A 16,267-nucleotide genomic window follows, 5' to 3' on the forward strand; every position below is an offset into this window, starting at 1 on the left:
ATGGGTTACCAAGCTATTGTTGTTTTATAATCTGCTTAAAAATGTGACCAAAGTTCTTTCAAAATAGCTGCCAACCAAACAAAATTACCTCATGAAAAAGACTAAACTAAAATCCAGGAAAATAACTCATCAGGGTTCAGGGTCAGGGTCTCTCTCAATGATTTAAAAGCATGGCAGGGTACCAAACTTTTGTTGTTCCTAATCTGCTTTAAAATCTGCCCAAAAGTTTCTCTCAATGCAGACGCAGACCAAATACAACTACCTCATAAAAAAGACTCAACTAAAACCCAGGAAAAGGAATTACATATACAAAAGACTCAAAGACATACGTGCACTTGAGGTCACGGTGCATAGAGGCACATAGAACTCAAGGACAAACCAGTAAAGTGTGACGGGGGGCTACCCAGAGGTGTTGACAGACTTACTAGGTGGCAAATGAACTGAGAGTAGGAATAGGATCTCTTTCTGATTCTGTTGTGTGGATACTTGAGTGTAGGGGGTGTCAGCTGAGTGGGCTTAACCCTGAATTTAACTTCAGTAATGGTCTTGCTCTTGGACCACGGATCCTGTTTACCACAATCAAAACAAAACAAAGACCTCCATGCCATCCCAAAAAGAAACAGAATAAAAATAGAATAGAATAGCAATGTTCTCCAAACGAGGTAGAGCGCAGCCAATAATTTTCTGGGCTGGGTTGATGACCCTTTGTAAGGTTTTCTTATCGTCTGGCATGCACCCGGTATATCACAAAGTGTGAATTATTCTATCTGTGTTTATAATTCAGAACAAATATTGTTGTGGTTTAATGTAGGTTTCCCCGATAATGGTCCTTGAGGGCCTGAGTCCTACAGGTTTTAGGTTCTCTCGAGCACACCCAGTTTACCAGTTAAACCAAAAGGTTGGTTGATTGAGCTGATGGACTTCCGACTTAATTTGAGATCCAATAATATCACTGAGAACTACCCCACGTTACCAAAAACACAAGTCTTTTACAAGCGACAGCTGGATTTTCTAGCTAAAGGAATAGAATAAAATTCTTTAGGTCGTTATTGATTACTTCGAAAGCGCAACCCGGCGTTGTCCCGCAGACTAGTGCAGCTTAAAATTTTCTGGGCTGTGTTGGTGACTCCTTGTAATGTTCCCCAGACAAAGCTTTTCCTATCCGTCAACTGTAACCTGTGAGAACTTTAAGACTGTTGTGATTAAAGACCTTACTTAACTTTGGCAGAAGCTGTTCCTTGTTACGCAAGAGCATTCCACACCCAGTCTGCAATAAGTCTGCTATCTAAATTCCAGTTTTGCTAATTGACTGATAAAGGACTTGGGTAGCATCTCTTAAAACCCTGGAGGCAGGATAGAACTTAAGGTAGTGTTTGTTATTTAGGTCTGTCTCTAAATGATGGAGTTCCAATGATAAGCCTTCTAAGCTGGAGGAAAGGATGTGGCAATCAGTGTGTTTGTGTTTGCGTCTCTGGGTTGGATTACTGCAGCTGCTCTGGCTCCTGTCGGGGGTGGAAAGGGGTTGGGTCGTGCCGCCATTCAAATTAAGGAGACCATCATCAGTGGATATTGATGACACCAAGCCAGCCAAGGCCCTTGGGTTGTTTGGGAACAAACCAAATACAAAAAAAAAAACAGGGGGAAACGTGTTGGAACGGCGTTTGCTTACGTCTGGGGATTTGCAATCTCACAATTGCAATGAACGAACCAAGCCAAATATTTTCGGGTTGCCTGGCTTTGTGGCTGTCATGGGAAATGGAATTGAATGCATTTCCATTCATCACATGGAAATCGACTTCATGTTATTGGAATGCCCCCCGTCCTTAAGGCAATCTGTGACATGTATGTGTGCACATCTCTGATGACATCTCCTGGTCTGAAAACACCAGAACTGTGGTAGGAAAGGCCCAATAGCGGCTCCATTTCCTGAGCGTCCTGAGGTAAAACCATGGAACAGAAGCTCTTAGTTTTCTTCTACAGAGCCACAGTGGAAGGCACACTGATATAATACTATGTGAACGGCAGCAGACAAACCACACAGAGAGTCATTAACACAGCCCAGAAAATCATCGGCTGCTCTCTGCCTGACAAGGAAATCAGCTGATGTTTATTCGACATTAGTGATACATTTGTTTTTATTCTCCTTTCTTGCAAAGAAAATTGCTTATAATACCAAAGTAAAAATTTTTTGACTAGTTTTGATCAGTGTTGTTCTTCATAGCGCTTGCACTCTGTTTGCATCATTGTTAGCCAATCTTTTTGGTGTTATTTGACTTCCCCATCCTTTAAAGCTTTTTGTAACCTAGGAGACTTTGTTAGAAAGGGAGGGCTCAGGTGAGGAACTTGAAAACAGGTTTTATGTATATATTTTAAAACTTGAGGATTCCTTTACTGTTCTCCTTGCAAGCTCAAAATTCTTTCATGTATTCTCTCCTTATTTAGAGTATCTCTTAAACCATAATATTTGGTCCTTTGAGCCAGATGCAATACCCCTGAGATCCAGGCCAGTCCTTGACTGAGGCTCAAAATGTTTCCTTTTTACGACTGGGCTTTGGCTCTGTTTCCGGAAGGACAGTGCCAGCTTGCGATACCAAAGTAATCAATGTCAATAAAGACAATGTTATTTCTTAAGCTATCGACCAAAGATTAACAAGCTCGTTTACAGTTTTGTCCCCAGAGCCATCGTTGCCCTAAAATTCTCTTAGGGGATGTTTATCAGAGTATGCCTCATCTAATCCAGTTGTCAACAATGAACACTATGTTTCAATGATAATAGACAATTCTCACAATAAAACCGCATTTTTACCTCAACCTTGTCCACCCCCATGCGTCACATGACTGCATCATCTAGTGCTAGAATCCAGTCCATCCTCAAGACTATGAGCGGAGCTGATGAAGGCTCCATCTGTCGTCCACTCAGCGACAATAAAAAGACACCGATGCATCTGTCTGGTGTCTACCGGCGTCAAAGTTGTCTGGTATCCACCACCGGTCATAAAAGCGACCGTTAAAATGACGAATCACACCTTTTCTTGCACTTAAGCTCTGTTTCTTTCCGATTGCGTTTTTGGACAACTCGCAGATCAACCCTTCCCCCACGTTACGGACTTTCACCCTCTTCCAACAATAAGCACCCTCACAACGGACATGCACAGAGTAAAAGTGTCCTCTTGCAGAGCGTCCTTTGACCCCAAGGGGTCATAAAGAGAGCCACGCGCTAAAGGGGGTCACGAAAGGCCACAGATACGACCCGAGTTTGGTTTTCGGATACTCCCTGGGGAAGAAGTGTCCTCTATCCAACTGTGAGGCTATCTCTTTGCCCGGCAGATGTTCTGCCCCCTGAGGATGAGCTCAGACAACAGAAGTGCTTCTCTCTTCATTGTGACCTGGGTATGCTGCTAACGTGACTTGGGTGGCCTTTATTGTCCTGACACAAGCTGTATTGATCCAACTAAAAAAAAGGGACACATTGATCATCCGAGTTCCGCAGCAAAGAATGAAGCCTTCACCCTGCCTGACATGTGTTTTGTACTTCATCAGTTCTAATTATTCAGTGCTATGCTTTGTATGAGTTGCGTATACCAATTTAGCTAGCTAGCTACAAAGCGATATTAATATATATAAGTGCTAGACATTTGCTATGACTACTTTTTTCTTGTTGTTAAGATGAAGAAGGGGCAGCTTCCAATCGACAAACGGAAATAAAAAGATTTATAAGAAAGATTTATAAGAATATAAGAATGATAGAATGGATACATTTGAAAGAAAGTCCACAATCCAGCGGCAGGTGAAGGAGGAGAGTCCCAGTTAAGTTTTTACATCAGAATCTCCGGGATGAGGGTGTTGAACGTCAACCTGAAGTCCATGAAGAGCATCCTTATATAGCTCCTCTCGTGCTGCAGGTGGCTCAGCTCCGTGTGAAATATTCATTATTTTAGACTGGACATCATTGAACAGTGCAATGAAATTTAGCAGTAAAATCTATCTTTCAGTTTGGTGTGCTTCTTTAGGGTGGCCTGGGAAAGAGATTGTCTCTGAGCGTGTTAGTCCTTGTTGTGAGTCCTGTAGTGTCTGCCAAGAGTCACGAGGTCAAAAAGTTTTTGGCCAGGGTAATAGGAGTCCTTGATAGCTGTGAAAGCGCGAGTCAGCAATGCCCTGCAGATCGGGTTGGGAGCAGCCAATAATTTTTTGGGCTGTGTTGATGAAAGTTCAATTGAAGTCTTGAGAATAAAATAGACTTAAGCACTAGATGGTGGAGTCATAGGACGCCTGAGACTAGACAAAGCCCAGGTTGAAGATGCTCTTTTTTAATTGATCAGATTTCTTGGGTCATCACACTGAAAGTGAATCGAAAGCCTGATGAAAGTCCAAAGAAAAATCCAGATTTAAGGGTACAGAGGTAACAGTTAACACCACAAAACCCTTAAAGACTCAAGATGTGTGGCCAGACTAACCAGCGAGACGACATGCCTGGCCTTAAGGTCCAAGAATGCACCGTGAAGAAAATGGAGGAAGTAAAAAGGTGCGAGTGGGTGGGAGCTGAAAGAATGAGCTTTGAGGAGAATTAACAAGCTTAGCATAGGAGCTGCTTTGTGAAAACAAGCAAGGGAACAAATCCCGGGAGAGAAAAAGCCAAAGATAGACACGCCCAGTGGGACTTAGCAGACAGATGGACTTCCAAAGCACCGAAAAACAGACTAATTGTCAAAGGCTACCTGCTGGTTGTGTATCAAGGATGTACGCATGGTTTGCTTTGCCTGGTTCTGTGCTTTCTGGGATCGTTTTACTAATCCTAAACAACTTTTTGCTTCTGGATCAACCTATATGATCTAGCCAAATGGTTTATGAACATGGTTATGAGATATCATTCTCGAAAAACATTTTGGCGCATTACCCAAACACTACTCACCTGAACCCGTCCGAAGGGGCCCAGAAAGCAACAGATTAGCATTGCTTAGCAGAGCAGGCCGCTGTAGCGTGTTGTAATGCAGACTGTCAGGGCCACGCAGTTGGGGGGCTGTACAAAGCCTCCTTGTTCAGACTTGCCCCCCACCCACACCTACCTCTGCACCCCCACCTCACCAGCTTTTCATCAAACTGCAAAACTACAATATTCCTTCAGTCGGGAATACTCTCGGGGTTGGGAAAAATAAAAGGAAGGACCTAAAGGTAAGACATGTAGAACATAAATCATGTCCCAGGAAACCACGGAAGACTGAACATGGGGGGGGGGGGGGCATCAAAGCACGTCATAATTTAACAGCACACTTAAGTGGGGGGTGATATGCTGCTGCACACATGACAACTCTCTCTAATTACGCTACATCAATTCCATTTGGAAACGTCTCAGAGTTCAGCGCAGAAGATTCTTTCGTAACACGCCACACGAGATTCTACCTTTGACTTGGCTCCGCGCAGTTCATCGTGCTAGGTCTTGTATGACACGACTTGCGTTAGCACAACCGACAAAAGAACAGAGGGTCATCAACAAAACCACCCAAAAAATCATCGGCTGCTCTCTGTCCAGTCTGGAGGATATGTCTTTCATGAAGTACCACGAATGGTTAACAATGTACACTAAGTAGTGATCAATGACAACCAAGACTGTGGTAATTGTTAACAGTTATCCTAGGTGCTAGCGGATGCTATCAAGTACTACTTTAAGGGTTAATACACCTTTTTCCTTGGCCAAATTCAAGCACTTTTAAGCACTTTAAACCCAATTCCCCAATGTATCCAGTACTTGGCATCTTGAAACTGTCCTCTTGGGTGCAACACGTAGGGGTCAATGACGTTTCATATGGAGACGCCGTACGTACTTATGTCAGCTGCCGTTAGTCACAAGGTTGGAATAAATAGTGCAGTAAAAGCAGAGAAGCAGTCATTTTTAGGCAGGTCTATCGAGTCTGACTGCCAGGAAATATGGCAACAAAATCCGAGAACTTTTCAAACCTTAATAACACAATCTTAGAATTTAAGCCTTTTCAAGCATTACAAGTACCTGTAATCATGTCAGCCAGGGTTTCACCAGTGTTAATTCATGAGTCAGTGCTGCATTTTACAATTTTAGACCCCAAGCCACATGTTCTAACATTAGTTGACCCTCATGCTAGGCCATAGCTTTAGACTTAGCGGTACTATTTGACTGCTGTACTTTTTTACTGTGTATGCCAAGAACTATAAAACTCTGAGTCAATGACAAACCAATGTTGATTCATGGGTCAGTCTGGCGTTTTATAATTTGAGACTAGAAGGCTACATGTGCTAACGTTAGCCTACCTTCTTGCTAGTGACTATTTCACTATCTCCAATTGGCCAATTTTGGTTACTGCAAGCAAAACCTGGCCCAAAAGTTTCAATAGTTTGGTGGAGAAAATTCTAGCAATTCACAACCGAAGCAGAGCACATTCTAACTATCTAAGGTTAACATTGATCCTATGCAACATTTTCCTTGTTCCAATTGTATTTAAGAAACAATTGTTTTCTTCTTATTTTTTATCATTATTTTGATTTGCGCCCATTAATGTGTCTCGTGCGCCCAGACTTGACTCAAGCATATTTTCACCTGAATCATGTCATCGCCTCACGCTTTGCCAGTACGCTCTGGAATGTCCGTGAAATTGTTCCTTAGTGTTCTTAAGGCAGACTAGACTTATGAAGCGCTAGAAGAAACCGCAAACTCAACCAATACAGTTTGATTGTTGTGCTTCGAGTAACCCCGCCTTTTCCTATTCAAAAGCACAGGTGCAACGTCTGCTTTTATGTATTTGTGTTTAGCGACCCTTTCAACACCATTATCGGTCGCCGATACACAAACACGAAGATTATTTGGTTGTCTCCAGTCTCGTCTGTGGCGCAACTCGACCCCAAGACTTCAAAGTAAGGATCATAAATCCTGCATAATAGCCGCGTATACCTCACCCACCCACGGGCAGTTTCGCATTCTTTTAATTGAGCTAACAAACTCGTAACAGATTCAAAGCCAGATTTGCTCACCTGGCCCACACACTTGCATGTTCAGGGGGAGTCCTGAGAGAAGACGCAGTCAGGATTAACCTTCAACTACTAACAAAATGTAAAGTCTTCCCTTGATTTTCGCAGTTAATCCGTTAACCAGCTATATTGAGTGACTATCTGTCAGGTGGGAACCATTTATGATACACAGATATTGTCAACATAAAATATAGGCTATTCATATGCTATAGAGTAGAAGTGTGTTTTAAGCTTAGATTTAAACATTTTCACTGAGGTTGCAGATTGAATATCAGGGGGACGAGCATTCCACAGCAACGCTCTCGAACCTGCGGATCTCTTCTTGGCTCTTGGGATCACTAGTAGACCAGCGTTTTCAGAATCAAGGCCCGGGACCGAAACATAGGGGAATATTAAATCTGAAAGATATGTGGGGAGCAAGTCCATGTATGATTTTTTTATACTACCAACAAAACCTTAAAATCACATCTTAAGCTAACAGGGAGCAAATGCAGGTTAGCTAAAATTGGGGTCATGTGATCAAACTTTCTTGTCTTAGTTAAAAGCCTCGCTGCAGCATTTTGTATCAGCTGAAGGCTCTTGATTTTGGACTTCGGGAGACCGGAGAGTAGTGCATTCCAGTAATCTAGACGGGAGGTAACAAACGCGTGAATTATAATCTCCGCATCCGACTGAGACGGCACAGAGCGAATTTTAGCAATGTTGCGAAGATGAAAAAAAGCTGTTCTAGTAGTATTCTTAACGTGTGTTTGAAAGGACAGATCGGGGCCAAATATGACACCTACATTTTTGACTGAGTCACTCTGGGTGATATGACATTTGTCAATGTTCACAGCAGTTTTTGAGAACAAGTCACGGCATTTAGATGGACCAATGACTAACATTTCGGTCTTTTTAGAGTTAAGGCGCAAGAAGTTGAGTGGCATCCATTCTTTTATCTCAGTGAGACAGGCCTCCAAATTTCCACAGTTTAGTGTGGCAGATTCCTCCATAGGTAGATATAGTTGAGTGTCATCTGCATAGCAATGAAAACTGATATTACACTTGCGAATAATATCACCTCATGGAAGCATGTAAAGAAGGGGGCCAAGTACTGAACCCTGCGGAACACCACAGGTAACACCACTAAAGAGCTCAGATGTCATTTCACCATATTTAACACAGTGCGTCCTATCTGAGAGGTAGGATCTGAACCATAAGAGGACGGTCCCTGAGAGACAAATCCATTTTTCAGACCGTTCTAGTAAGATATTATGGTCCACAGTGTCAAATGCAGCACTAATGTCCAGCAGCAGCAAGAGTGATGAAGCGCCGGAGTCCATTGCCATTAGAAATGCATTAGGGCTCTTCTCCTCTACCTGCTGCTTGATTCAGGGTTTTTCTTTCAAACCTGTCCATCATAATATTGTTTTTTTCCTATATGTGTCCAGGTGTACAGCAGAAAGTCACATAATTGTGCAGCAAGCTTGACAAAAACTGCAATTATTTTAGCCAGCGTCAGCAATTAGAATATTTACAAATTACGGACACGACTTTTAAATATGGCTTGCGTCCGCTTTAGCCGAAATAAAACCCAGAGTTACTATGCACTTGAGTGACCTCAGTTAACCCCGCCCATTTGCTGCATCTGCTCTACAGACAGATGTTGGACCCGCAAAGCCTCCTGCCGGTCTCCTCGGAGACGCTGGACAGTCAAGAATGCAAGCGCGAAAGGACGCCTTTGTCCCCCAGTTTATCCCCACCGAAGATGCGACCTGTACGTGTTTCAATGGGAAGTCAGGGGACACGATCTTGTTAAAAATAACCAAAATCTGTTTTCACAATTTGCCTTTAATTCGGATTTCGCCGCAATGCAGAAGTGCACCTTAACGCGGCACTTAGCGACCGTTACGGCCATTAGAGACCAATTAAGAGCCACACAAAGCCGTCTTGGCGTTTTACGACCCAGTAAACAAAACTTACAGTCCTGCCTGGGGCTCTGCAATTGCTGTTAATACCACACGCGGCCTCATTAGCTGAGTTGACCTTCTCCGTTGCCTTTCGGAGCAGGGTAGCTTGCGTCACGGGTATGAATATCTTTATAACGCCACATCAAGAATAATACACAGTATTGTTTTATTTAATGTCTGAGCTGTAAATCGAGGAAGATTGTCTAAATAATCGTTCCATTAAGTAACACTTTAACCAAATTCTGTTGTTATTTATTTACATAGAAGCACAAGAATGGAAAAATAAGCGACAAATAACAGTATCAGTGCGTTATATACGTGAGTGGCTGGAGAAGGAAACAGTGGGAAAAAGTCCATCGCAGAACTCGGCGACATTCGCTTGCATGAGCAGCTGTAGAAGGCGAGTGACACGGAAAGACAAAGCAGGAACAGCTAACAATCACTAAAGATTCTAGTGCATGCCACGATCTGGAGCTGAGTGGCTAACATGGGTGGCTAGAGAAGGAACAAGTGGAAAAAAGACACGGATGCCTGGATCAGAAAACTTGGCAACGTTCACTTGCATGAGGCGCTATGGAAGGCACGTGACACCAAAGAACAAAGCAGGAACAGCTAACAATTGCAATAGCTAGCGTCAAGCCATAACCTGCAGCCAAGTGTTTAGAATGAGAGGCTAGAAAAGGAACCAGTGAGAACAAAAGTGGAAGATTCCTGAATCCCGGAGCTCAGTGATAATCACTGGCATCAGATGCTACGGAAGGCAAGTGACACTGAAGGACGAAGCAAGAGCAGCATACAATAATATTTAAGGCTACCCACGAGCTACAGCCTCCAGCCGAGGGGCTAACATGAGAGGCTAGAGAAGGAAACAGTGACAGATAAGTAGAAGATGGTTGAATCACGGGACTCAGTGATTATCCCTTGGACGACTAGCTGTGGAAGGCGATTTACACTCAAGGAGGAGGCAAGATCAGCTAACAATAACAATAGCAACCATAGCCTGGAGCCGAGTTTCTAACATGGCTGAATGGAGAAGAAAACAGTGGGAAAAAATGGAAAATTGGGGAATCATAGGACTCTGCAACGATCTTATGCAAGCCTCGGCTCTGAAAGCTAACACTAACAGAGTGGCTCGAGAAGGAACCTGCAAAAAAAGTGCAAAATGCCTGAATCATATGACTCGGCAACCATCACCTGTGTGAAGTAAGTGGCAGTTAAGTGTAGCGAGCGATAACTTGCAGCCAAGTGAGTGACATGAGTGGCTAGAGAAGGAAACAGGGAAAAAAGATACATAAGTTATAAAGCTCATCTGTGAAAAGTAAGTGGTTGTTAAATGCTAAAAGCACCACCGGTACGAGCTACATTCGCAAAATACTCTTTCGATCTTAGTAAAATTGTGGCTGCACATATAATATTAAAACATCCTAAAATAAGATTTCTTTAAGAGGCCTTTGTCTGGACTTTGGCCTGGCCATTCTAACACCTTTATATGATTCGTTCTAAACCATTTTTGTAGAATTAGCTTCATGTTAAGGGTATTTGTGCCTGTTGGAAGTTGAACCAGCTCCCCATTCTCGGGTCTCTTGCAGATTCCAATCGATTTTCTGCCAAAACTGCCCTGCATTTGGCTCTATCCATTTTCCCATTAACTCAAACAGTCTTACCACTCCCATAGCAACTGGAGAGCATGATGCTGCTACCACCATGTTTGACAGTGGGAATGGTGTTTTCAGGACGATATGCAGTGTTACTCATGCGCCAAACGTTTTTTTGTGCCCTTTCATTATAGTTAATCCATTTGGCCACTCCAGCCAGTCGTGCTAGCAAATATTCACATTGTTTTATTTGTAATATACTGAAAATAGTAAATTTTGTGAGTGAGTGTAAATTGTCTTGTGTAGATTTCAGCCTATTATTTTTTTCTTAAAATTTTTTTCAAAGCCAATCAGCACCAACATCTCAGTCCAACAATGTCTCCATCCAAGTATGAATAACACCGTTTGGTCACCATGGCAACACAAGTCATCGTGTAAAATAGCACGATAGACGACTAAAACCTTTGCACACTTTAGAAGCCATTCGTCAATTTCCTAATTTTATTTTGAAAAACAACCGCATGCCAAAGTTTACTATTCTACCGAACCGTTATTGATTAACTTTAAAACAACCGGGCTGGTGTGCAAACAACAAACTTCAGGACATAAATAACAGGCACACCTGTGGTCCCTAACATGGGGCCCCTGAGCCCCCGGTAGCCCCTTAAGAACACCTGAGTAGCTTGTGGACCAGTGAAGGGGGATTGTGATTTTCTAGGACCTTTGATTTTGAACTGATATGATGTGTGGTTGACTGAGCTTTTATTAACTTTACTTATACAGTAATAAATACAACCTAGTAAAAAGATGGTAATAACCTAGTACCGTATTTTCTGGACTATAAGGCGCACCTGAAAATCCCAAATTGGCCAGAAATCTGAAAGTGTGCCTTATATATGGCAGATAAGATTGGAAAGCCATTCTGTATTTATATGTGTGTGTAACCACCCACGGTTTTATGGTATGCTGTCGTATTTGTGCAATGATTGATCGATTAAAAACAACACTGACCATAATCGCAGAGCATTGTACGCAACGGGAATCAAACGCAAAATGCAGCAGTGAGAGTACCACTTATCCACATGACCAACAGTTTTTTACATGACGCATGAAACAGCATTGGATTTTATCTCATTACCACGCTATTTTTACTCACAGAGACAGAGACGAATGTTGAAGGGTGGATTAAACAGAAATTTCGTCTTGAAAGATATAAATGAACACAAAGTCCATAGGCAAGCCTTTTTTTGACCCTGACTCCCACCTGTTTTTGCTCCCGTCTGTCCCCCGGCTTCGACCCTTTTTTTTTTATCCTGACCACGTCTACTCTCCCGTCCCAGCTTTTGACCTCTTTTGTCCCTCACCACGTCTACTCTCCTTTCCTGGTTCACGACTCGCTTCCGACACGACCACGTTTTTGCTCTCCTGTCCCGGCTACTGACCCTTTCTCTTTCTTCCAATAAAACTTGTGAGAAACGCAACGCAAGTGGTCCTGTCCCCGCTCTGGTCTTGACACTTATATAAACCTTAAACATAAAAAATATAGCACTGAAGCAACTTACAAACAAATTCAATGTACGAATGATAGTCCAGAACCTATGCAAAAAAAATGTAATTATACAATTTAATCTAATTTGAGAGTTCAAATGTATGTATTTATCTTACGAAGCACTATAAGCACTGTATATAGATCCCTTAACTACTAGGGTCGTAGGGGCACCATTTTCTGTGGTGTGTCTTGGGCAAGTACAGCCTGGTGGTGCCCATCCCTCTCTAGGCCAACAAATGTTATAGTGAAAGTTAAAAGGGGAAGACCGTATTGATCTTAAGTCAATAGTATAGATCCAATCCAGTACTCGCTCGGTATCGATAATATCGATATTTCTTTTGAACTTCCCACCCTTGGCTCTTACTGAAGTGTTAATTCCTTGCGCCGTATACAGTCCAGTGCGCCTTTTATATGACTAATACATGACACTATTTTGGGGGGTGCGCCTCATAATCCGGTGCGCTTTATAGTGTTGCTATTTTTAGGGAAAGAATGTCAAACTGGTAACTTTCGTGCTACCCGGGAACAAAAAAAAAGTAACCGAAAGCTAGTAACGACGTAACCAAGACTCCATTAAAACCCGATTTCTTATTTTTAAATCACGCGTGCGCAGTAAACAAAACTAACCTGATAAATCCGAGGAGCCTTCGCAAAGATCGCAAAGCAACAGGAGCACAAAAGTTGTGAGGGCTGCAAGAGTCCCATCGAGGTGGAACATCCTTGAAGCCTCAAAGGTGCGTATAAATTCCTTCTTGGCATGAGTAAATCCCCCAAAAAATCGGAGTAAAAGTTCCGAAGGTTCCGAGAGGCGCGCGTGAGGCGTTCAATGTCCCCTCAGCGCGCCCTGGGCTGGGATGGAGCCGCCTGCTCCGATGTGTGAGTCTCCGGGCTGCAGCTGCATGCTTCCTTCTTCTTCTTTGAACTACTCGGAATGGAGGAGGAGGAGGATGAGGAAGAAAATGGAGGAGGAAGGAGCCCACCTGGAGGAGTGTCGCCCCCTTTGCAAGCTTCCTGACACCTGCAGAAACAACTGGACCGAAATGGTGCTGTTGCGAGTATCGCGTGTCAGGAGAAAGGAGAGAAGAGGAGAATCCTGCTTTAAAGAATAAGATGTTTACAAAACAAAGTAAAATACACAATGCATGCCCCCCCTTGAATGAACTGAAACATGACAAAAAAAGGTTCCTTTCCCTTCGAAATATATAAAAAGAAATTCGTATATATGATAATTTACTTCAATCAACAAATAAAGACGAAATCATCAATTACAAGTTCAATCGAACTATTCCTTTAAAACAACGCCGCCACCCAGTGGTCATTTGTGGTCCTTGCGGTTCGTGTAGACCAGGAGTCTCCAAGGTGGTGCCCCCCTGAGGAGAGCTGAGGTGCCCACGGACCTGTTCTGAAAATAGCTCACCAGTCACTGTGAGGTTCTCGTAAAATTGTTTTTATTAGAGGTTGACTGAGTCTCTTGAACCCTACTTCAAATCTGGGAATAATATCATAACATAGTAACAACATAGTAATAACATAAGTTTAGAAATTTGTATCAGATGTCATGAACCGGAACAGGAGGAGGACCCAGGTGCGTGTCGTTTCTCACATAAGCTTTATTTTACGGAAAATGGTAAATGGTCTGCATTTATATAGCGCTTTTCAGGTCAATGACCTCCCAAAGCGCTTTACAATGTGCTTCACACTTACCTATTCACACACACACTCACACATCAATAGCCGCCATGCAGCCATGCAAGGCGCCGACCTGCTTATTGGGGGCATGAGGGATTCAGTGTCTTGCCCAAGGACACTTTGACATATAACACGGAGGAGCAGGGAATCGAACATGCGATCTCTTGATCCCAAGACGGGCGCTAAATGGGCAGTCATGCACGTTAACCCAAACGCCAGTGATTCGTCGATCGTTGGGCGCAAAATGTAAGGCAGCAGTCTGGCGTGGAATGAAGGGAAGCCAGAGGCCGACGAGATCGATACCAATTGCACGAGCAGATATTGAACAGATGGGGTCGATACTTGACAGGACGGGACAGACAGGATTGATATCAGGCACTGGAGACTGGAGTCCGATAACAAGCAGGACGAGATAGACGGAAACAAAACTGGAGATCGATATTAAACAGGACAAAATAGACGGGAACAAAACTGACGGGTCGTAACCGGAGACAAACGGGAGCAAAAACAGGACAGGCGGGAGGAAGGGTCGAAAAAAAGGCTTGGCGTCAAATGAGCGGGCACAGGTGATTCACACTGGTAATCATGACATAAAGTCAAATCATTTACTAGATGGACCACCTTTGTGGTTAGTATTGTCCATTGCAGTTTACATAGACCAGGGGTTCGCAACCGAAAATGATGAAATAGGCGTAAAAGACTAAAAAACGAAAAACTAAAATGTCTGGAGCTGCAGTCAATACATACCTTTTATTAGCCTTTTTTAAACATGTGTACGGAATGATTACAATTGATCCGCACGTTGTTTGCGAAAAATACAATTAAGATTTACAAAATGTACTGATGTGCATAGTAGGTAAATCTTTTTAGTTTTACGAATACCGAAAATAATGAATAATAATATTAAGACGGAGAACCAATACACATGGATTCATACATAAAAGTTACTCGTTTGATATTGTCATGATTACCAATTTGGATCACCTGTGCCCGCTCATTGGGCGCCAGCCGCTGCAGGCTACCTGATTGGTTCCCTGTCTCTTTTTAAGCCCAGTCCTTTCACTCTCCAGTTGTCAGTCCGTCAGCGAATCTCTGTTGTTACAAGGCAAGCATTTTTGACGCTGACTCCCGCCTGTCCCGTTTTTGCACACATTTTTCTCCCCGTTTGTCTCCGGCTCCAACCTGTTTTCAATCCCGACCACGTCTGCTCTCCCGTCCCGATTTACGACCCGTTTTTGATCCCGACTACATCTACTCTCCCGTCCTGGCTTACAACTCGTTTCCAACCCCTACCACGCTTTGCTCTCCCAGTCCCGGCTGCCGACCAGTTTTTCCATCCTTGACACCGCCCTCTCCCGCTACGGAAGATCCACTTCCGTATTCGGATCACAATCCGATTGCGAGAGCGACCTGCTTCCCGCATCCACAGAGCACCGGGCGCTGCCCTTCCTCTTTCTATTCAATAAACTTGTGGTCGTGACAAATATTTATTCCAAACATTTTTTCAGTTAGAAATGTTAAGAATGTTTGATTTTTGTCTGTTTTGCTAAAGCAATCAGATTTCAATAAATACAGTACATTTTACACTGTACTTTTTTCAGTTTTAAACAATTTTGAAAGAGCTCTAAGGAGCCTTTGAGGCGGCGTTAGAGCCACATAGGTTGCTTGACCAATAAATATAAATCCATTTTCTTAAAAATAAACGAAAATAAAATTAAAAATATTTACATAGCTTGTTTATTATAGTAAAATAGATATTAAGACTAAACGATATAAATTAAAAACCAAAAAACCAAAGAAACGGAAAATAAATTCTCTATTGTCATTTACAAGTCCTAGCGAATTATTTTCCATAACAATGCATATCAAATCGACTAATACATAACGCGTTTTTGTCGGAAATAAACTAAAATTGACCCCCCCAAAATGTCTTATTTCATCTCTAATTATAGTACAGTATTAAATAAATACGTAGTTATCCTAAAAATGGCCTACAACCCGAATAAGTAAAGTATAAATAAACTTTTAAAACTTCTACCGAACCATTCTGCAAAACATTGCTACTATTTTGTGGTCAGTTGTGTCCACTGCAGTTCATATAGACTCGGTGTCACGTTGACTAACACGTACAGCAATTATTTTCTGTCTGAAACAAACTAAAACAAAAAAATGTCTCCTTCCCTTTCTAATTTACTTAAATATAAGATTAATAAATAATATATATGATATAACCTAAATCAATAAACAATTTGTAAATCATAATTCAAAATTCCAACCGAAGTATTCCATCACTACAACACTGCCACCCTGTGGTCAATTTTGTCCAGTACAGTTCTCATAACCAATATGTATAGCTATTTTTTGTTATAACAATAAAATCGACTAAAATGTTTCATTCCTTTCTTTTATTTGAAAAAATAATAATGTGAATTAAAAGTAAATCTCTTTCTTTTGGATGCCGTCATTTTGTAGTGTGTTTTGTCCATTTCACA

At 42.3% G+C, this 16,267-nt stretch overlaps 1 protein-coding gene across 1 annotated transcript in view; it reads right to left on the minus strand.

The window, feature by feature from the left end:
• eva1aa (eva-1 homolog A, regulator of programmed cell death a) overlaps positions 1-12,990 on the minus strand; it is a 74,080-nt gene extending 61,090 nt beyond the window's left edge. Inside the window, exon 1 of the mRNA XM_088324843.1 lies at positions 12,714-12,990. Coding sequence (XP_088180969.1) covers positions 12,714-12,804 — 91 coding nt within the window. The 5' untranslated portion in view covers positions 12,805-12,990. The remainder of the gene's footprint in view (positions 1-12,713) is intronic.
• Positions 12,991-16,267: the final 3,277 nt, after the last annotated feature.

The sequence above is a fragment of the Urocampus carinirostris genome, chromosome 20 (genome assembly GCF_059441175.1).
Source record: "Urocampus carinirostris isolate Australia breed hairy pipefish chromosome 20, RoL_Ucar_1.0, whole genome shotgun sequence".
Taxonomy (NCBI): Eukaryota; Metazoa; Chordata; class Actinopteri; order Syngnathiformes; family Syngnathidae; genus Urocampus; species Urocampus carinirostris.